This window comes from Schistocerca gregaria, chromosome 1, assembly GCF_023897955.1.
Source record: "Schistocerca gregaria isolate iqSchGreg1 chromosome 1, iqSchGreg1.2, whole genome shotgun sequence".
NCBI lineage: Eukaryota > Metazoa > Arthropoda > Insecta > Orthoptera > Acrididae > Schistocerca > Schistocerca gregaria.
Window position 1 is genome coordinate 10,779,116 of NC_064920.1, and position 24,269 is coordinate 10,803,384.

Genomic DNA, 24,269 nt, shown 5'->3' on the forward strand with positions numbered 1-24,269 from the left:
GGAGCACACAGAGGTTTCCCACAGTGTACCATGCACTCCGGGCCAACATCAAAGTTACTATGACCCCTGCAGATCCCTGTAGCAGATGAGAACAAAATTTTGGGGCTTGTATAGATGCTAGAAGCTCCCGGCAGAATAACCTGGAGAATTTTGGTATTTTTAAATAGTATAGCCTTCTTTACCTGAGGAGTACAATCTTTGCTTGTGTTAGGTTGTTCCCAATGTCTTCCACACTTTTTGTGTCATTGTTAGTTTGCTTCTGAGGTAACGGAACTACCTTTGCTGTGTGTACTATGTGGCCTGCAGTTTTGACATTAAGTTTGTCACAAATCTGCTGCATTTCTCAGTACTTTCATCTTCCTTTGTTTTGCTCTTGATCTATGTTCTGTACTCAGTAGACTGTTCATCTGTGCAATCCTGTAATTATTTTTCACTGTAAGGAATGATGTTAATGTCATCGGTGAATCTTATCAGTGAAATCCTTTCACCCAGAATATAATATGTGATTACATTTCTGAAGCTGTCTCTTATTTCCTTCATTGCTTCTTGGATAATAGTGGAGAAACGCCGAGTCCCTGCCTTGTGCACTCCTCTCTTCCGCCTTTCACTTTTATTGTTCTTCCTTGATCTGTACACATGTTTTATATTACCTTTTTCTGTAGTGTTTATCTGTTTTTCTGAGTATTTCAAACCTCTTGTACTGCTTTATATTGTCAGTTGCTTTTCCTTTGTCAACAAGACCTGTGGAGATATCTCGATTTGTTTTAAGCCTTGCTTCCAGTATCAGTTGTAACATTAGAACTCCCTCTCAAAAGCTATTATGATTCCTCAAGTCAAACAGATCATTCTATAATATATTCTGAATTTTGTTCTTTATTCATTTGGCCAGAAACTCAGGCACTTGAGCTGTCAAGCAGATAGCACAATATTTCTTGTGTTTATCTGCCCCTGATGCCATAGGCACTATGTGTGTATTCTTGTGAAAGCTGAATGAAATGTCTCCAATCTCGTAATTTTACACTAATTCGAAGAACCTTTGATCGCTACCCAGTGGCACTAGAAATTCTAAGGAAATGTTGTCTATTCCTTCTGCTTTGTCTTCTGAATCTCTGTCAAACTGGATTCCCTATGTCCCTCATATTGACACACATTTCTTCTACCAAATTGGCAGACAGTCCCTTGCCTTTGTAGAAACTATAATGCACTTGTTCCACTTGTCCACTCACTCCTTTGAGTTTAACAGTGGAATTGTGTGTCCACTCTTAATCCTGGTTTTTGCTTTTAAATTCTCCTTAAATTATTTTTCACTTTTCAGCATTCTTTAGTTTCCTTACACTACCTAATGATTTCATTTCTAACCAATGTTACATTTCTTTGCGCCTGCCTTTTCCTGCACTTTTTCATATTTGCCATTTTTGTTGGATCAGTTGAAATGTTTCACAGGTTACCCACAATTTCTTCATATTCACATTTCTTATGCTTACATGTGTCTGTCCAACTTTTATGCCTACTCTTTTTAGAGATGTCTTTCCTACTATTCTGAACTACAAACTTCCAGTATGTGCTGCCTTGGATAAGTTCAAATGCGCGTCATAATTCCTCAGTAGTTCAGTATCACACTTCCTTGTATGTTATAATATTATGAAACGGATAGATTGCTACTCACCATGTAGTGGAGAAGTTGAATCACAGAAAGGCACACCGAGCGAGGTGGCGCAGTGGTTAGCACACTGGACTCGCATTCGGGAGGACGACGGTTCAATCCCGTCTCTGGCCATCCTGATTTAGGTTTTCCGTGATTTCCCTAAATCGTTTCAGGCAAATGCCGGGATGGTTCCTTTGAAAGGGCACGGCCGATTTCCTTCCCAATCCTTCCCTAACCCGAGCTTGCGCTCCGTCTCTAATGACCTCGTTGTCGACGGGACGTTAAACACTACCCACCACCACCACCACAGAAAGGCACAACAAAAAGACTCCCATCTTGTAACCCAGTGGTGTTTTTCTTTGTTACTACAGTATTTGCTAACACATTACTCTACTGTGTCCATCCTTTTCTCTCTCTTCTGTGTTTTACATGTCATCTTCCAAACCACCCCACACATACTGGCTTATGAGCCACACATGTGTCTGTCCAACATCTGTCTGGTCTGTGTGTGTGTGTGTGTGTGTGTGTGTGTGTGTGGGGGGGGGGGGGGGGGGGGGGGGGCGCGCGCGCGTGCATGAGACACGGAGTTGTCTAATTGAAAAGAAGTCCTTAGTGCTGATAGCTTATTTTTTCAGCAATCTTTTTGTTGCACCTTTCTGCGGCTCAATATCTCCACTGTATGGTGAGAAGCAATCAATCCTTTTTGTAATATTGTCATTATTTTATCCTGCATTTTCCTTGTATGTTAATTCTTCCTGATGGCTCTCTTGAACTTCAGCCTATTCAGTTTTATGCCACTCTATCTGGATGCTTGATTTATATATTCTGTGCCTGGATGTCATTGGTAGATGAACATTTTTTGTGTGTAATACAGGAGAACACACAAAGGCCACTGTTTGACTGCTACGCTATTACATTTCCTCTAAAGTCATACAAAATTGACTATTTTTGTATCATAAATACAGATACAAGGACGATGTACTTGCGGGCAGCGTTATGTAAATGGAAGAGGGCGTAGATGAAGATTAAATGGGAGATATTATATTGCGTGAAGAGTCTGACAGAGCACTGGAAGACCTAAGTCGAAACAAGGTCCAGTGAGTAGACAACATTCCATTAGAGCTACTGATAGCATTGGAAGAGCTAGCCATGACAAAACTCTTCCATCTGGTGATCGAGATGTATGAGACAGGTGAAATACCTTCAGACTTCAAAAAGAATATAATAATTCCAATCCCAAAGAAAGAAGGGTTGACAAGTGTGAAAATTACCAAACTATCAGTTTAATAAGTCATGGCTGCAAAATACAAACACTGATTCTTTACAGATGAATGGGAAAATTGGTAGAAGCCAACTCCGGGGAAGATCAGTTTGGATTTCGTAGAAATGTTGGAACACATGATGCAATACTGACCCTACGACTTATCTTAGAAGATAGATTAAGGAAAGGCAAACCTATGTTTCTAGCATTTCTAGGCTTAGAGAAAGCTTTTGGCAATGTTGACTGGAATACTCTCTTTCAAATTCTGAAGGTGGCAGGGGTGAAATATAGGGAGCAAAAGGCTATTTACAATTTCTACAAACAGTGTTTGTACGTAGGAGTCCCTATGTTTGATGCAGTTGGTTACCTGCACCATGGCTTTGCCAGTTACTCATTGCTTTGGATTTGTATTGTAGAATAACTGAGTCCAAAAGAATATTCCTCCCCCCCCCCCCCCCCCCCCCCCTCCCCCCGCCCAATACCATTTAGCAAGCTACAAAATGCACTGTGTTGCAGGTTGACGTTGAACTGTTTTCCTGTTCTATTTTTGGGCTGGAGATAGGCAACTAGCTAAATGTCTGGCTAGGTATAAGATGACTGACCGAAGTGAAACCTCATCAATCTATCGTATAAATTTGGTTTATATCCAGAAAGAAGGGATATTAAAATTTAATACAAATTTGATTTGGATAGTGAAAGAATGAATATTAAGGTACAATATCTCATCACTGGTGAAACACTGGGAGAAACACTGGGATACTGGAGACTGCGTGCAAGATGGGTCCCAAAACAATGGACGGAGCAGCACAAGAAAAGTTAAGTCAGTAGTGCCCACGTCTTGAACAGCTCTAATTGGAAGGTGGGGATTTTCAGAATTCTATTGTTACTGAAGAAGAAATATAGGTGGCTTATTACACACCTGAGACAAAAAGATGTTCATCACGGTGACATCACACCAATTCCCCATCAGCCCAAAAGTTTCTTAACCACTATTTCGGGCAAAAAAAAATCATGGCCTCAGTGTTTTTGGATCCAAGAGACATCATTTGAGTTAAATTTCTGCCTCATGGGAAGATCACCAGTGCACAACAATATTGTGAATCTTAAAAAAACTCAAAATGACCATTCAGTACAAAAGTAGGGGAATGCTGAAGAGTGTGTTTGTTGCATGACAACACACTAAGACACTCTCGGTCTCATAAGTAGGTATGTGTTGCACTGCCCCCATATTCCCCTGACTTGGTGCCTTACATTTTCACCTCATTGAAGGCACACATGTGTGGAGTTAAATTTTCAATCAACGGTGCAGATGCACAAAAAGGTTCTGAAGTGTGAGGGAAGGAACTGGCAGGAGAGTTCTTCGAGGGGGCTTAAAGAAGCTTGTGCCACAGTTCAGCACGCGCACTGAACATTATGGCAATTATTTGGAAAAATACTCTACAGGTTAATCAACAGCATCCTCTCTCTCTCTCTCTCCCAATTACACTTTTTTTAAAGAAAAATCTAAACATATAGTATACTTAACTTCCTTAATATACCTTGTACATTTGTGAGACCAGAGCAGTTGTAAGTGGGAACGTGTGTAGCTTTGGAATCTTGCATACCAAGGTTATTTTGTAGCAAGAGTTGTTGTTGCTCTGTAGTGAAATGTTATGTAATTTAATTGGTATATATAGCATTTTATACACAATATCATTACAATTAAAAACTTCTGTCTTTTTTCCAGGTTCTATACCACCACATGTTCCCCAGATTCTGATTAATCGAGAACCACTACCGAACTTCAACTTTGATGTTCAGCTGCTAGGGGACAGTGATGTGATTATCAGTCAGATATGTTATATGTAAGTCTATAAATGCTTCTTGTACATTTTCTGTATGGCTCTAAAGAGAAAAGGAGTCAAACGTGAATTTGTTTGTTGTATGGGTTTCTTTTTCTCTTTCTATAAGTCTACTTTCATAGAACCTCCAAAAGAATTATTGTTAAATTTTTTAATAGAGTGGAGGCTGAAAGGTGTACTACGTATTTCCAGTGCGATTCAACCTTGAGTCATGATGTAGTTTATGTTGTGAGAGTAGTTCTCTCTGCTTGTCACATTTGTGCTAGTCGTGCCAAGGGGGAGAGAAGATCTTTATTCAGTACCTTTGTTTTTCACACATCCCAGTATCACTTGAAGTGTACAATTGTTAACATAGATCGAGCAGATGGTCCTATTGACTAAACAAAAAATTTACTACAATATTATCCTTAGTATTGGATGTTCAATTCCTGTGTAATTGATTTGTGCTATGTGCATACATATTCTTAGACAAGAGAGACGGAAGTACAAGTCACTACAATTAATGACCTCTGCTGTGTGTATGGATCTGTCATCCGAGCTCAGTTCGACTCAGTACCCAGTAGGGTTAGAGTCACTGCCGCTGCAAAAGATGGCGGCTCTGTGTACTCAGTTTTTCATTTTGCAGACTCTTGAATCGCCTATTAATTTTATTGGGGTATTCTTCCTATTGTACTGTTTTACATACAGTAAGTAAAATTTTGTTATTTGCCATCGTTTCCAGTGTTTGAATTTTTATGGCACACATGTCGCGCCACCTCAAGTTTCAAGAGCTGAGTCACGTCAGAAATGTGTGATACACAATAGGAAATGTTGTAGACATACCAATAGCCAGCACACGCAAAGCCAGTGTGGCTGTATTCCAGCTACACTTGTGTACCTAAGTTGGATTACTTTTTACATTTTTTTAATGCTGTACAATGAATAAAACGATTAGAAGTTTAAAAAGAGAGAACATCAAGTGCATGTTGGTACAGTAAGAGATAACATTCTGTATTGAATAATATGATGGAAACACAGCACAATTTAAGAAGAATTATCAGTGCAATATATTGCACTATAAGTAAGAAGTAGTTGGCGGTTTGAAAGAGAATGAGGCTAAACTGGGAGTGTCAAACCCTGAAAAATTACAATAGTAGTTGCCTGAAGTAGGCAATGTTAAAGTATTTTTCATAGATTAAGAATGATATTTTGATTTGATATTTATTTTTCCGTCTAACATAACAAAAAATTGTTTCAGTGTGAAGTATCTTAATTTTGATGTGGAACTGCTGTGTACCATCAGTCCACTGTTTTCATGCTTTGTAAGTGGTGCCCTCAGTGTACTGGGTAGATTCAAAGAACTGCACTGTTTCCACCAGACTGTGACTGCTTTGTGATGTGCCTGTGACCAGTTTTGAGACCAAACTTATTTTTGAGTGCACCTGTGGCTGGCGACCGAACTGCCAGCAGATGTGTTCGCACAGTTTATTCCAAGATTATGTCCATTGACGGCACTGTCATGTACATTTGTGCATGGCACATGTTTCGGTGGGTGCTGTATTCCTGTCCACTCGCACACCTCAAAACTAGCACATGCTCACAAACAGCCTGTAGCACTTAATAGACTCTGACAACCTTGTGCCATCTTTGAATTTATTGAGGCCGCAGTGCCGACACCGTAAAAGTCAGTGGTGGGAGAGTGCAGTAAAATGTTGTAGAATAAAAGCTTCCATATTATTACAAGTTTGTTGTTGCGTTATATTTTTGTTTTCAAATTTTAATTTTATGTTTGTACATGAAATACAGGAGAGGTATATGTTTGTATCTAAAGAGGACTGGTGCGTGGAGCACAGAAACACATAATAGGAAACATTTGTGTAGCTTTTGAGCTCTTGCTATTGTTGTAGTAAAAGTACACACATTCATACACACAACCACCCAGGCACCGAAATGTACATAAGTTTGGCTGTCAGTGTAGTTGTGTGCATTCTTACTGCAAAAAGAGCAAGAGCTCAAAAGCTAGTATTAACTCTATTCTATTATGTTTTCCTGTGCACCATTTACCCGTCCTCTACAGGAAAGTGGTTACCTTTTCCTTATTTTATATATCTTTTCATCTGGAATTTCCGTTATTGTCATAATTTTGTACTCATTTTTATAGTTATCCATTTGGTCATAATATGTTTAGTAATAATAACTGCTTCATGTTATATCAGTGGTTTAGCTATTCTTTACCATAATATAATTTTTCTTTCAAATTTTCTTTTCAGGCTCGGCGGAGATTGGCTCGAAGTGTGTAGTACCCCTAAACCTCTTACAGAAGCAAAGCATCTTCTGACACGTGAGAAGTCTTGGAGGACAAATTTTGATGACACGTGGGAAGAGAGGAGCAGTGACCAGTGTCCTACAGATTACAGCCTCGACAGTGCCAAAGTTCATCTTTCTGGTCACAGCAGCCGAGACAGACTAAACTCAAAAACTGTCACTCGGGCCACGTCTTCAGTAAGCAGTCTCACTGTCAATCCAGCATCGAGCAGTGACAGTGGCCAGTATGCGGAAACATCTGAAACTGAGTCTTTGCATATGGTTGTAGACAGCAGTTTAGCAGTGACAGCTGATAGCACAAAATGTGTGGTCCATAAGGAACGACATATGTCTATTGACTCTTCAACAAGAGACAGTGGAGTGTGCTTATCTGTGGACAGTCCTGTAGATAACCTGGTAGCAGATTCGTCCAGAGATGTCAATGCCCAAGTTCTTGTAACAGACAGTCGTGAGAGACCTGCTGAAAATATAGGCATTAATAACAGTTGCGGGCGTAGTTTACATGCTCCGAGAATGTGTAACGAGCCTTCACTGTCACCCGACAGCACATCACTGAACAGTAGCCAGAACACAATTCTTGTCGATCCTTCAAGATTCTGTACTGAAGCTGCCGATTCTTCCGCACAGGTGGAGTGTAGCAGTGGCGGAAGGAGCAGTAGCATTAGTTGTCGTCACATGTCAGTCGACTCGACCAGGGACAGTGGCATAGGGGACGGTTGCAGCAGCATTGCAAGTGGTGTTATGAATAAGGAAAGACATATGTCTTTAGACTCTTGTGATGAACATCAGAAATCGGAAGACAATTTAGACATGCTGCGATCGTGCTGGGAGCCGAAGATCAGAGAGAGCTTGGCTACAAGGTTACCAGGTTAGTCTGTTTGATAAACATGGAACATTTAAATGTTCAGAGATTAATATAAAGTTTAGACTGAATTACACCAATGAATAAACACATTTTGTTGTTGTGCAGCCTACAGAGAAGTCTTTGTTTTTCACACAGTGTAAAAATAACGAGTTTCATAAAAGTTTAATTTCATTTATGCTCTACATGATTAACACAAACACACACATCAAAAAAAAGTTTTGTATCCCCTCGGTTCCAAGAGTTCTGGAACCTGTACAGAAAATTTGAATAGAGACCAACATAAACATAATTTCCACCCTTTTTATTAATCATGAAAATCACACGTTGCATGTCATACCACCATACAGTGAGCCCTTCAGAGATGGTGGTCCAGATTGCTGTACACACCAGTACCTCCAATACCGAGTAGCACATACTCTTGCATTGATACATGCCTGTATTCCTTGTGGCATACTATCCACAAGTTCATCTTGCACTGATGGTCCAGATTGTCCCACACCTCTACAGCGATTCAGCGTATATCCCTCAGAGTGGTGGGTGGGTCACTTCATCCATAAACAGCCCTTTTCCATGTATACCAGACATGTTCGATTGAGTTCATGCCTGGAGAACATGCTGGCCACTCTAGTCAAGAGATGTCATATCCTGGAGGAAGTAATTCACAAGATGTTTACAATGGGGCCGCTAAATGTCATCCATGAAGACGAATGCCTCACCAATTTGCTGCCGATATGGTTGCTCATCGGTCCGTAAAAGATGATCTTGGTTTGTGTAAGGCTGGGGTCTATCGTATTCCTTGTAGTTGTGGCATGTCATATATTGGTCAGACAATCAGGACTGTGGAAGACCGGTGTACTGAACATAAGTGTCACACACGCTTACAACAGCCGAGCAAATCCGCTATTGCAGAACATTGCCTTGACACCGGTCATCTTATGGAATACAACACGGAGATTCTGGCTTGCACGTCTAGCTTTTGGGATAGTGTTATTAAGGAAGCTGTTGAAATCAAACTATCAAGTAACCTTATTAACAGAGATGGTGGATTTTGTTCAAATGCTGCTTGGAATCCGGCTCTGTCTCTCATCAAAAAACAGAGGGAAAGAATTAGTGCTACCTCACCTGTTGATTAATAGTAACTATCGATATTTCTGATGTTGGTTATCTTTGTTTGTGTTGACACTTGTTCTGTGTGTGGTGTCTTCCTTGTTTCCCCTATGTGAACCGAGGTAGTAAATTTCCTTGCACATTTCTTCTTCCTTGCATTTGTGCCTTGAGAATGGCAGGGTGTGCTCCTGTCAAAATATTGGCGGTGTTCGACAATGTCACCCAGCAGCAAACCCGTAAGTTATTTGAACATTCAATTTGCCGGGTAAAGTTAAGGTCTGAGTGGTCCATTTGGTATTATTTTTCAGCCCATCTGTGCTGCACTGCATGGTGTCATGGTTGCAAAAATGGACCCCGCCAAGGATGTCGGGAGTGAAGTTGCGCATCATGCAGTCTGTTGCACACATTTTGAGTCCCTGTTGCACACATTTTGAGTTATAACACATCATCCTGTGGCTGCATGAAAGGCATTTGATGCTGTCATGGTTCCTGTGAGCCATAATCTGTAGGTAGCGGTCATCTACTGCAATAGCAGCCCTTGGGCAGCCTGAGCAAGGCGTGTCTTCGACAATTCCTGTCTCTCTCTATCTCCTCCATGTCGGAACAACTTTGCTTTGGTTCACTCAGAGACGCCTGGACGCTTCCCTTGTCAAGACCCCTTCCTGGCACAAAGTAACAATGCGGATGCGATTGAACCGTGGTATTGACCGTCTAGGCATGGTTGAACTACAGAAAAAACAAGCTGTGTACCTACTTCCTGGTGGAATGACTGGAACTGATCGGCTGTCGGAATCCCCCCTCCCCTGTCTAATGGGCTCTGCTCATGGTTGGTTGCTTACATATTTGGGCAGGTTTAGTGACATCTCTGAACTGTCTGTGATGCAATATCCACAAGTCAACGTCTATCTTCAGGAGTTCTGGGAACCGGGGTGATGCAAAAAATTTTTGATTTGTGTAAAATAAGTACATTTGCTGAAGTTGAATATGTATATTTTTTGTTTTTCAAGAGTATTTTAAGCTTTAAAGGAAATAAAGGCTGACCAGATTAACAAAAGTAGTTTGAATTTGTGACTTTTTGTGTGAAAGTTTATTAGGTTGGTTAGTGTAGTGGGCTACAATGTCCTAGCAATTAACTGATAGCAGTGATGTAATCTTTCAGACTTTCTCAGCAAAACTAATATTTCCCAACATTTTAAGTTTACCACCTAGATGATACCATTTTTCCCACGATTGTCACAGAAGGAGCTGAGTAGCAGCCACCGTGGTTATGATACTAGTCTGTTGCATGGAGGGTCGTAAGTGCAAAACTCACCTGAATTGTAACATTTTAATTTCTGTATTCAGTTCGAGTACATTCTAGAAGCATCCACAAATGTCAAGAATCATTGTACTGAAATGTTCTGTAGCTGTATATATACCGTATGTGTTCTGGCCAGAGGCAATTCGCTCCACACTCTTGTATGTGCAAGTGCTGAATAAACCTTCGATAAGTGAAGTTAGTGTTCGTCATTCATCTAATTGCACATCCTCTACGTGATGAGGAGGTGCTGGGTATTGGTACTTATGACAGCGCACATTATTGATGATACAGTAGCTCCCATCAAGCCACAACAGAACCGCTGTTTATATGGTGAGAAACCAGAGTTCGAGCCATATTCAACAGATCGCACTCTGTCGGAGACAGAAGAAGGAAGGGGTGTTAATGATTACAGCAACTGTGTGCCACCATATGAGACATCCTTCCGGGTTCTCTGGTGACGATAGCAAAGATCCAAACAAGTGGCTAAAGGTATATGAATGTATAGCCAAATTTAACAAATGGGATGACACCCGTGTGTTTGGCTAATGTATTTTTCTACTTGGAGGGCACTTCCAAGTAGTGGTATGAAAACAATGAGGTGAAGTTCACAAGCTGGGAAGTATCCCAGGCAGAACTGTGGAAGTATTTCGGGGACACACAATGACAATGCAAGGCTGAAGATAAATTAAAGTGCAGGGCACAGCATTCAGGAGAGACTACAGCATCCTACATTCAAGACGACTTGGAGCTGTGTAAAATCGTGGATCCTAGAATGGAGGAAGATACGATTGCACATCTCATGAAGAGTGTTGCTGAGGAAATGTACCAAGCTCTACTCCTGAAGGAGGTTTCGACAGCAGATGACTTCATAAAATGGTGTCAGTATTTCGAGACACTGCATCAAAAAAGAATTACACGCAAGAAGTTTGAACGGCTTCCAAACATTGTATTGATTTCTGTAATGGAGGAAGGAACTTATTCCACAAGTGTTCTTCTTCAGATAATGAGAGAGGAAGTTCAGAAGACACTTGGATTGCATGGTGAGCAAAAAAACAGAGACACTTCAAGAGGTCATAAGCGAGGAAGTGAAACAGACATTGAACCTAATCTCCCGTCCTGCATTTCCCTTTAAAACGGTGAAAAAGTAGAGACCCAGGCGAAGTTACGTTCCTACAATGTCGCATGAGGAACCTGTTTGGGCATCAAGGAAGACTGACGTCTGGAGGACCCAGGATAATCAACCAGTATGTTTCCACTGCGGACATCTGGGACATGTGGTGCTCTATTGCCAAAAAAGGCAGTGGATATTTGATGACTCCCACGCCAGAAGACAGCACACCAGTCTTAGCCAACGTAAACTCCGGGACGACGAAGATGAACAAGAAGATGTGGGTGCAGGATGACGTAGGTCACCATCGCTGCAAGCTAGCCGCTGGAGAGGACGCTCCCCAACACACCGGTCAAGGTCTCCATCGCCTTTTAGAAGCTCCAGCCGATCACTTAGCCGCCGCAAAGCTGGTAAACTACAGGGTGCGACCTACCTTGGCGGTGAGGCCGCCGAAGAGAAAAATCCTATGCCGTCGATCACTACAAAAATGATAGGAAACTACGTGATACCCTCATGGACGACCGGCAAGCCCAAGCTCTTGTGGACTCTGGAGCATCATATTCAGTCATTTTGGAGAAATACCATACGTGTCGGTATAAGCGGCCATACACACCCCTTATAATTCATCGTCTTGCAAGAGTGTATTCATCGCGTCATTCTCGGATGGGACTTTTTGAAAGCTTCTCAGGCAATTATAGATTGTGGTCACTCAAAGATTATGCTAAACGAGATGAGATACTGTGGACAGGAAGATGCGCATCCAAGTGTGTGGAGACTGTGTGTGCTGCATGAAGTGATCATTCTTGTAGTTAGCGGTACGAAGGTAACTGTCATGTGCCATGCCACGCATCAACCCATGGATCTTGTTGTGGAATGTAAGAGAAGCATACCGCTGAAGAATAACTTGGTCTTTCCAGCCTCTGTCGTCTCATTTAAGAATGGATTCAGTGAATTGTGTATGGTTAACTGTCGACGAGAACCGCAGATCCTTCCAAGGGGCGCATGTGTGTAGCAAACGCTGAGCTGTTAATTGCTGAACAGCTGGGCGTCATGGAAGCCTCCCATGCCGAGTCTGTGGGCGTAATTGGTGCTACCACTACAAGACAAGATCTTCTAGATCGACTATCCCAGATCTCACTAAGTAACAACAGAAGAAGCTACTTGCCATTCTTCAAGAGTTCTCTGAATGCTTCAATCCACAGGTGAAGAGCAAATTAGACAAATCGACAGTCAAGCAGCAGACTAGCACTGGAGACCATCAACCAATAAGCCGGAGAGCATACGCTGTGTCAGCAACGGAACGACGAGTAATTCGAGACGAGGTAAAGAAATGGATTAAAAATGACATCATTCAGCCCTCGCTGAGCCCATAGTCGTCACCAGTGGTTCTTGTCAGGAAGAATGATGGCAGTTGGTGCTTTTGTGTTGTGCTGCGAAAAGCTCTGACGGCTGACCCTGTACTTGTTCTGTATGATGAGAAAGCACCTACAGAAATACACAGTGATGCCAGTGGGTATGGGATCGGTGCAGTTCTGGTGCAAATTTCGCATGGAAAAGAGGTTGTAGCCTATGCTTATGGTTGTGGTTGGTTATGAACTGTAGATTAAAACTGAAGAAACTGCAAAAAGGTGGGAATTTAAGGAGATGGGACCTGGATAAACTGAAAGAACCAGACGTTGTACAGAGTTTTAGGGAGAGCATAAGGGAACAATTGACAAGAATGGGGGGAAAGAAATACAGTAGAAGAAGAATGGGTAGCTTTGAGAGATGAAGTAGTGAAGGCAGCAGAGGATCAAGTAGGTAAAAAGACGAGGGAGAGTAGAAATCCTTGGGTAACAGAAGAAATATTGAATTTAATTGATGAAAGGAGAAAATATAAAAATGCAGTAAGTGAAGCAGGCAAAAAGGAGTACAAACGTCTCAAAAATGAGATCGGTAGGAAGTGCAAAATGGCTGAGCAGGGATGGTTAGAGAACAAATGTAAAGATGTTGAGGCTTATCTCACTAGGGGTAAGATAGATACTGCCTACAGGAAAATTAGAGAGACCTTTGGAGAAAAGAGAACCACTTGTATGAATATCAAGAGCTCAGATGGAAACCCAGTTCTAAGCAAAGAAGGGAAAGCAGAAAGGCAGAGGGTCTATACAAGGGCGACGTACTTGAGGACAAGATTATGGAAATGGAAGAGGATGTAGATGAAGATGAAATTGGAGTTACGATACTGCGTGAAGAGTTTGACAGAGCACTGAGTCGAAACAAGGCCCCGGGAGTAGACAACATTCCATTAGAAGTACTGATTGCCTTGGGAGAGCCAGTCCTGACAAAACTGTACCATCTGGTGAGCAAGGTGTATGAGACAGGCGAAATACCCTCAGACTTCAGGAAGAATATAATAATTCCAATCCCAAAGAAAGCAGGTGCTGACAGATGTGAAAATTACCGAACAGTCAGTTTAATAAGTCACAGATGCAAAATACTAACACGAATTCGTTACAGACGAATGGAAAAACTGGTAGAAGCCTACCTCAGGGAACATCAGTTTGGATTCCGTAGAAATATTGGAACAGGTAAGGCACTACTGACCCTACGACTTACCTTAGAAGAAAGATACAGGGAGTGAAAGGCTATTTACCATCTGTACAGAAATCAGATGGCAGTTATAAGAGTCTAGAGATATGAAAGGGAAGCAGTGGTTGGGAAGGGAGGAGACAGGGTTGTAGCCTCTCCCCGATGTTATTTAATCTGTATATTGAGCAAGCAGTAAAGGAAACAAAAGAAAAATTAGGAGTAGGTATTAAAATCCATAGAGAAGAAGTAAAAACTTTGAGGTTCGCCGACGACATTGTAATTCTGTCAGAGACAGCAAAGGACTTAGAAGAGCAGTTGAACGGAATGGACAGTGTCTTGAAAGGAGGATATAAGATGAACATCAACAAAAGCGAAACGAGGATAATGGAATGTAGTTGAATTTAGTCGGGTGATGCTGAGGGAATTAGATTAAGAAATGAGACACTTAAAGTAGTAAAGGAGTTTTGCTATTTGTGGGGGGGGGGGGGGGGGGGGGAGGCAAAATAACTGATGATGGTCGAAGTAGAGAGGATATAAAATGTAGACTAGCAATGGCAAGGAAAGCGTTTCTGAAGACGAGAAATTTGTTAACATCGAGTATAGATTTAAGTGTCAGGAAGTCGTTTCTGAAAGTATTTGTATGGAGTGTAGCCATGTATGGAAGTGAAACGTGGACGATAAATAGTTTGGACAAAAAGAGAATAGAAGCTTTCGAAATGTGGTGCTACAGAAGAATGCTGAAGATTAGATGGGTAGATCACCTAAGTAATGAGGAGGTATTGAATACGAGTGGGGAGAAGAGGAGTTTGTGACACAACTTGACTAGAAGAAGGGATCGGTTGGTAGGACCTGTTCCGAGGCATCTAGGGATCACCAATTTAGTATTGGAGGGTAAAAATCGTAGAGGGAGACCAAGAGATGACTACACTACGCAGATTCAGAAGGATGTAGGTTGCAGTGGGTACTGGGAAATGAAGAAGCTTGCACAGGATAGAGTAGCCTGGAGAGCTGCATCAAACCAGTTTCAGGACTGAAGACCACAACAACAACAACAACAACAACAGCCTGTGCTTCTAGGACACTTACAGAAGCTTCTAGGACACTTACAGAAGCCGAGAGAAACTACTTAACTACATCAAGAGAATGTTTTGCTGTGGTCTGGGCCATGTGCAAATTTTAGCAGTATCACTATGGAAGGCCATTCACAGCTATTACAGACCACATACACTTTGTTGGTTGACAGGTCTTACGGATCCGACAGGACGACTCACCAAGTGGGCACTACGTCTTCAAGAGTGTGACACTACCATAGTGCACAAAAGTGGAAGAAAACACAAATATGCCGACTCTCTCTCAATAAACCCTGTGCAAGACCATCAAGACTTTGATGAAGATAGTGACTGTCTCGCTGCATTCCAGGATCTCTCAGCTGAGCAGAAGAAGGACGCCAAGATATCTCAAATTATTATTGCCTTAAATCGGTCAGAAGATGTAAAAGGACAATTTAAGGTAGTTAATGGATTACTTTGCAAGAAAAACTTCGATCCCTTTGGAAAGAGGTGGCTACTAGTGATTCCTTAAACACATGCTCTTAGATGTTCTACAGAAATTCCGTGACACACCAGAGGCCGGACATTTCGGATTTATTAAGACACACGATAGAATCTGCAAGAGATTTTTTCTGGCCAGATTTATTTAGGAGTGTCCGTCACTAAGAGTCACACTGTAGAGAGTGCCAAAGGAGAAAAGCAGTTCCTCAGAAACCACCCGGCTGAATCGTAACAGTTCCACTAGCCGAAACACCTTTCCAGCATGTCAGGATTGACCACCTCGGAGATTTACAACGTCTGCTAGTGGCAATAGATGGATGATTGTTTGCACTGATTATCTGTCATACTATGCCATTACAAAAGATGTGAAAACCGCTGAAGCATTTGAGGTAGCCAAATTCATCATGGAAGACATTGTATTGAAACACGGTGCCCCAAGGTCTTTCATTACTAATCAAGGGAAAGTTTTTCAATTGAATCTTGTGACAGGGATAAACTTCAGTGCAGCATTAGTCTTCACTTCATGACTGCCTACTGCCACAAATTAACAGGCTTACTGGACGCCTTAACAAGTCCTCGGCCAACATGCTGTCAATGTTCGTCAGTGTCGAGCAGAGAGGTGCTACCTTTCGTGACGTTTGCCTACAACACCGCCAAACAAGACGCCACAGGATTTATGCCATTTTTCCTATTGGATGGGCGTGAGGCAATTACGACAACGGACACTGTGTTTCCATTACATCCTGATGACGTGGACGACGACTACATCGACCAGGTGTTAACCAGAGCTGAGGAAGCTCGGCAGTTAGCTCAACTCTGCACACTGCAGTCTGAAGAAAACAATTGCCAAAGGTATGACGTGAGCCACCTCATCTGGATCTTCACTCCTGTTCGGGAAGTTTGTCTCTCTGAGAAGCTCCTCAGGTGCTACTTTGGACTTTACAAGGTTATAAAACAGTTGTCTTATGTTACTTATGAAGTTGAAGATTTCAACCCCGACACAAGACGATGAAAGATCAGAGATACGCGGTCCACGTCCTTCGAATGAAGCCCTATAAGGATCCTGCAGCCCAGGGTAAATTCGAAGCTTCAGCGACAGGCAACAAGCGGAAAGGTGACGAAGAGCATACTGGCAAAGGATGTTCTAAGAAGATCACTCCACCAGGGCGAACGTCAGTCATTGGGAGTCAGAGTATGCAGGACCGGTGACTCGTTCCCAGACTAGGAGGATGTAACACCGAGACGCTGTTCTCTTAAGGGAGGAGCAGTGTCACAAAAGAAGCTGAGTAACACAGACACTATGGTGTATGATACTAGATTGTTGCATGGAGGGTCACGAGTTCAGAACTCACCAGAACTGCAAAATTTTAATTTCTGTATTTGGTTTTAGTACATTCTAGAAATATTCACAAATGTCAAGAATCATTGTACTGTAATGTTCTGTAACTGTATATGTACCGTATGTCTTCTGGCCGGAGGCAGTTCACTCCACGCTCTTGTATGTGCAACTGCTGAATAAGCCTTTGTTAAGTGAAGTTAGTGTTCGTCATTCATCTAATTACACCTCCTTCTGCGTGATAAATATTTCAACTTTCTGATTTGTTCGTTCACAAGATTTGCAGTGATTCCAGGCACAAATGGAGGTGTAGTAAGACTGTTTTAGGGATTCCAGATTCCATCCCCCCCCCCCCCCACCCCCCCACCCCCCAGTGTAAATTCTCATCAATATGGACATCTAAGAATTTTGAAGTTTCTACCCCATATATTGTTTCTTCACCATGTTTAACATTTGTCATTGGTGTAATACCCAAATACTGGAATACCCATAGATGTGCAGAACTGAATCTATTGCATACTTTTAATATCGAGGGTGAGAGCATTTGCAGAATACCAATCAGTGATACTTTAAGAACATTGTTTACCATTTGTTCTGTTGCTGTACCTATGTTCAGATTGATCACAATACTATAGTCTGATTAAAATTACTCGACAGTTGGCGTCTGCTACTTGCCGCTACAATGTTGCCACATCAGTATTGCTCACTTATAGGCAGTTCACAAACACGGCGAGCCACATCACAAAATAATGTTGTTAGCGTATAACGTGTAACAATGTTGTTGGAAGCGGCCACCACAGTCTGTGACGAAAATGCAAGGCGCTTTGTTGGCAGCTGTTTTTAAGTGGCCCAGTAACTGAAATGCGGCAAGTGGCGCATTTTGTTTCCGTGAGTTTAAACTTCTGTCATAATCTAACTACAACTTCATGATGTCCAATGCATCTGAGAAAACTGCGGTCATCAATCTGCAACAAAACTAAAATCACAGTTGAACAATGAAATTCCAGGATGGAATGATAACAGTATTATGAAAGGAAGGATTGCTTTTTGGACTGTTGATATTTTTAAGATACCAAAGTCCTGTACATTGATATATTAAAAAAAATTAATCATTGCTTCTGGACATACTGATAAAAAGTATTAATATATCAGCGGAAAAAATATGGACATACTGGCCCATAAAAATATTGATTGCATATTGTAGATATATTGCCAGTTTTAGAGCTTCATATTTAAGGATTGGTTTATTATTAGATATTCTGTACATCAATAAGCTCCAGCCTTCTTATCCCCCTTAGAGCAAGAATTGAAAGATCAGTGATGCACATTCAGGCTAACTACATGTAAGTGAAATAATAAAAGGTGTCTCACATGTCTGTCATTCTGTTTCATCACATATTGGATTCATGTGAAACACTTCATATCGACTTGCTTGTTTTTTCATTTCTGCAAACGCCACCAACCTACCATTTTTAGTGTCGAAATTGTATGGTGAAGTTAAATGTTGCAGTTTGTATTAGTAATGCCTAGCACTGATCAGATCAGCATTTCCCCTCGCATGTCTCCGTCCCCTCGCATGTCTCCGTCCACCGCAAAGATCGATCTCGTCATTTAGAGTTTTGTTCATCATTTTCAGCAGCTGTTTTTGTAGATAGCCAATGTGAAGAAATAACACATTAGTTGCGTCAAAAATTATTCTGTAATGTAATTGGTGTGCTATTTCTTCACATCAGAAATCTTGTTATTCCACTCAAACCGCCATCCCCCCAGTGCAGTCTGACTTCTTCTTTGCACCACCTATACTTCACATAGTGATAGTAAAATTGTTGTACTGTAATTTTAAAAGAACAATTTCAAATATTTACCAAAAATTGCAGACAAAATATACAAAAAAATAAAAATACTGGTACTTGATACTGCCACATCAATATCAGTTTATCCATATTAAAAATAAATTTTTCGGAAAAGGTATTGTTATTTTGATGTTTTAGCAACAGTCGTAATTGCTACTCACCATGTAGTGGAGATTTTTGTGTCATAAACAGGTACAGCAAAAAGACTGCTAAGTGAAGTTTCAGCCAAAAGGCCCGTGTGTGTGTGTGTGTGTGTGTGTGTGTGTGTGTGTGTGTGTGTACTCCAGCAAAAGAGGCCTTTTGGCCAAAAGTTTAGTTGTTTAGCTGTCTTTTTGTTGTGCCTATCTGCGACTCAACAGCACCACTATATGGTAAGTAGCAGTCTATCCTTTTCATAATATTGCCATTAAAATCTTGACCGATTTGTCCATGGCAATTAAGGCTAACCTCTACGAGCAAAATTGAGACAGAAAATTTTCAGTATCAGTGATAAAAGCAAACTGTAACTTGTCATTGTCATTGGTTACATGAAACTACCCCCTCAGTGGCTACACGAGCTGCTGCATTACCAACCAATGAGATGTCCTAGTTGGCTCTTGGTTGTAGATTATGGGCAAGACGGACAGATTCCAAATGAAAACAGAATGATACAATGATTAAAATGACATGGCAAAGTATTAGTAATAAAAAATTACATTTCAGCTGGTTAATTGAATAAAAATAATAATCAAAATCTTTTTATTAGATTTAGAAATTTAAAAAAATGCTGCATTTGACAAGATTTGAACCTACCATCTTCTCCATGGCAGGCATATACGTTATTCATTCCATTATGCTACTCTACTGAGTTACATTATTATATTTATTACTCTAAAGCACCAGTCACAACAATGAATTGTAGCCTTCAAAAATTGAGCTTCATGCAGTGTCGTGCAAAGCTTATCTGATGTAAGCTTATCTCTGTGATTATAACTGTATATATGACGCTGGATAATGTCTTGTATGGAAGGTTCCAGTAGTGTGTGCTTAGTGCTGTGTACGAAAAGTGTGTATTTTGTATGCTTGGTTGGGTGTGCTTGTTTCTGGTATGTTAATCATGTGTGATGAAATATGAATTAAAAGGGTCAGATGCAGAATTCAGGACTGAACATAATAACTGACGAATTGCTGTGGCAGTATGGCAGTGGCGAACGGTTTATGCATGATGTTAAGCATTTTGGAAGAAGCCAGCTCCAACTCGTGAAGTGTCAACTATCACGTAATTGTAATAAGGCTACAGAGTCATCTGCTAAAGGAACTAATTCTGCTTGTATGTGAGAGTGAGGAACAACAGTGGCCCTAATATTGGCCCTTGGGAAGTGCATACATGATATCAGAATAATGCCCTGTGGCTATATTCAAGGTGGAATTACTAATTACAACTTTCTGTGTTCTTTTGGTTAGATGTGACATTATCCACTGATTGGCTATACAATCAATCCCATAAAACTTCATGGGAGGAGTTATGATTCACACAGTCAGGTGCTATAGATCGGTCAGAAAACACCAACTAGCACCATTTTGTTATTTAAAGCTTTCAAAATTTTCTGAGTGGATGAGTAATTGGCTGTCCCAGTAGAGCAATTCTTCTGAAATCCAGACTGTGGTTTACTGAGGACATTATTGTTGCTCAGGTGAGAAACTGCTCTACAATACATCATCATCTCAAAATTTTTGAAAATGATGTCAGTAGCAAAACAGGTCAGTAGTTATTGACATCTCTCGTATCACCTTTCTTATATAATGGCTTAACAATGGCATATTTCATTCGCTCTGGAAAATGCCTTGAGTTAGTGATGCATTACATACTTCAGATAAGATGGATCTTACTACGTGGAAACAAATCTGTAGTACTCTGTTGAGTTTGTCCTTATATTTTCTACTATATTCAAGAAATTATTACTAAACATATTTGCTACCTATGACTTATAATTTATAGCACTTCCACTTAATTCAATAGTGATGTTATCCTGTTTTGTGGCTGGTTGTCCTGTGTCTCATTTCACAACATTCCATACAACCATATGTCTGTTGTCTGCATTACTGATTTCTGACATAATGTGGATGTTCCTTGATTTTTAACAACTTTTCCTGGGAATTTAGAGTAGTTTTTGTAATGTGCAACTACTGCAGGATCTCTACTTGTTCTTGTCAAAAGATAAATATCCCTTTTCCTTTCATAAGACAGTATTACCAGTGTTAGTGCTTGGATTGAAATGGTTAGGATGGGTTGTTGCAACACAGGCTAGTTTTTCTCCACCAAGAAGTAGCAGCACTTTGTGTAGGTACTGGTGATTTAGCCATATGAATTCTGCACGGTTTTTGGTGGTCGGCGGCTATGCCAGCTGTGTTGTAGCTACTGCAGCTGAAAATGCCTCCAGGATTGCTTCATAATGAAATTGACAGAGTGCTCAGGATTGTCAAATATCAGTTCTTATTCTGATCACCTTCTTATAATATGAATGTCTATTTCTGTAGGCAGGTCTTTTATGTCTTCAGTCTAGTGGTGTTAAATTCTTCAAACATTCAGTGTATGCTGCATAGCTTTTCCTGTTTGACTCGGTTCTTGTTTTGAAAAAAATTTGTTCCTTTTTCTTTCCTAAATCTAAATTGATACCCTTCAGAATGCCGGTTAATCTTAACTTTTAAACACAGCGTAGTAACATCAAGTTCCCATAATTTGAGAACTATGTGACAATTCCTATTGTAATTACGGCAGTTGTTTGACTTGTATTCCAGTGGCAGTGTTCTGCAGTGACAGTATACAGACATAACTTTGAGCAGCTGTTCCTATCATTGAATTCTAACATAGTAATTCATGATAAATTCATTTTGAACTAAGTCTATCATATTTAGGTCTATTATATTTAGGTACTCTGAAAATGTCTTATGTCTTCTCCATCATATAACTCAGTATATCCCTTAGATGAATCTCTGTTGCTGTGAAATACATATGTGAATTATTGTGATTTAAGTACACTTTGCCATACGTCGCTCTAACTAGCTATTTATTAGCCTCATCCAGCTGTTTTCCTTTTTTGCCTATTGGCACTTACTTGTTATCTAGTCAAAAGTGTATTTTTGTGTCTGTATCTGACTCATGAAATCGTGTATTACTTGTATGTCTCTTTGTGTCATGTACCCTAGGCTCAAGTTTGTTTATCTTCGAACATTATTTGCTGGTCCATAGATAGTTCTTTTTTTTTTTTTTTTTTCCTTTTCATCTTACATGTTCCTGCCTTATCTTGTTTCAGCTCTAAAGTGTTCAGTTGCATCTTAATTTTTGTAGTTTATCTATGTACGTGTTAGTATCAATTGTATTTTGTTGTTATTTAAATCTAACATTGCACTTGGCTAAAATTATCAGTATCATTCTCAAAATTGGGATAGGTATGACTACAGATCCAGTTTGGTTTGATCAGGGAATCATCAATTTAGTGTCTTTTTATATTATCTCTTGGTACTGTCCAAGTATTCTGTCTTCAATCAGGGACCTTCAACCAGGGGCCAGGAAGACCATTTCACAGTAATTACAGTGTTCCAACAGCTTCGTATCTATGCTATTTATGAATGCGGCTACGAATAGTATACCGATATATGGTTGTGGTAGACTCACTGTAGAAAATATTCACTATTTATGTTTCCTAATCCAAGTTTGCTAGCCTGTCATATCTTTTGGTCGCTTCGGGAGGACGACGGTTCAAACCCGCGTCCTGCCACCCTGATTTATCTAAATTGTTTCAGGCAAATGCTGGGATGGTTCCTTTGAAAGAGCACGGCTGATTTCCTTCCCCATCCTTCCCTATTCCCAGCTTGTGCTTCGCCTCTGATGACCTCGTTGTTGATGGTCACTGATGACCTCATTGTTGATGGGGCAAAAAACACTAATCTCCTCCTCCTCGCTTCTTACAAAAGTGTTAAAGGTTCCCCTTATTATTTTTGTTTTGCTATTCGAACCAATTCCTCTTACAATGAGAAGTCCAGTATAGAGCAGCTGAAGATGGTGGTCATATGTGCTTGTGTGTGTGTGTGTGTGTGTGTGTGTGTGTGTGTGTGTGTGTGTGTTTGTTTTGTTATTTCCAAAGAAATATGCCTGAAAGCCTTCATTCCTTCATCTTTGCCAATTGTTGTTTAAACGTAAGCTCATATTAACTGTAGAGTCACAGGAGAAGACATTAGTTGTATCATCTACATCCATACTCCGCAAGTCACCTGACGGTGTGTGGCGGAGGGTACCCTGAGTACCTCTATCGGTTCTCCCTTCTATTCCAGTCTTGTATTGTTCGTGGAAAGAAGGATTGTCGGTATGCTTCTGTGTGGGCCCTAATCTCTCTGATTTTATCCTCATGGTCTCTTCGCGAGATATACGTAGGAAGGAGCAATATACTGCTTGACTCTTCGGTGAAGGTATGTTCTCGAAACTTCAACAAAAGCCCGTACCGAGCTACTGAGCGTCTCTCCTGCAGAGTCTCCCAATGGAGTCTATCTATCATCTCCGTAACGCTTTCGCGATTACTAAATGATCCTGTAACGAAGCGCACTGCTCTCCATTGGATCTTCTCTATCTCTTCTATCAACCCTATCTGGTACGGATCCCACATTGCTGAGAAGTATTCAGTGGGCGAACAGGCGTACTGTAACCTACTTCCTTTGTTTTCAGATTGCATTTCCTTATGTTTCTTCCAATGAATCTCAGTCTGGCATCTGCTTTACCGACGATCAACTTTATATGATCATTCCATTTTAAATCACTCCTAATGCGCACTCCCAGATAATTTATGGAATTAACTGCTTCCAGTTGCTGACCTCCTATTTTGTAGCTAAATGATAAGGGATCTATCTTTCTATGTATTCACAGCACATTACACTTGTCTACATTGAGATTGATTTGCCATTCCCAGCACCCCGTCAATTCATTGCAGATCCTCCTGCATTTCAGTACAATTTTCCATTGTTACAACCTCTCGATACACCACAGCATCATCTGCAAAAAGCCTCAGTGAACTTCCGATGTCATCTATCAGGTCATTTATGTATATTGTGAATAGCAACGGTCCTATGACACTCCCCTGCGGCACACGTGAAATCACTCTTACTTCGGAAGACTTCTCTTCATTGAGAATGACATGGTGCGTTCTATTATCTAGGAACTCCTCAATCCAATCACACAATTGATCTGATAGTCCATATGCTCTTACTTTGTTCATTAAACGACTGTGGGGAACTGTATTGAAGGCCTTGCGGAAGTCAAAAAACACGGCATCTACCTGTGAACCCATGTCTATAGCCCTCTTGAGTCTCATGGACGAATAACACGAGCTGAGTTTCACACGACCGTCTTTTTCGAAACCCATGCTGATTGCTACAGAGTAGATTTCTGGTCTCCAGAAAATTCATTATACTCGAACATATTCAGTAGACAGTCTAACCTACAGTTTGACTTTACTGTAAAGTTACTACATATATACTTTAAATTACATGATTTAATTTAA

The 24,269-nt window shown here is 40.7% G+C and overlaps 1 protein-coding gene across 4 annotated transcripts in view; it reads left to right on the top strand.

Annotated features, from left to right (window-relative positions):
- Window positions 1-24,269, top strand: part of LOC126323387 (NAD-dependent protein deacetylase sirtuin-1) — a 60,131-nt gene that overhangs the window by 29,862 nt on the left and 6,000 nt on the right. For all 4 annotated transcript variants that reach the window (XM_049994682.1, XM_049994690.1, XM_049994700.1 and 1 more), the window contains exons 9-10: window positions 4,633-4,750; window positions 6,997-7,919. In XM_049994682.1, the coding sequence (XP_049850639.1) occupies window positions 4,633-4,750; window positions 6,997-7,919 (1,041 nt within the window). The remainder of the gene's footprint in view (window positions 1-4,632; window positions 4,751-6,996; window positions 7,920-24,269) is intronic.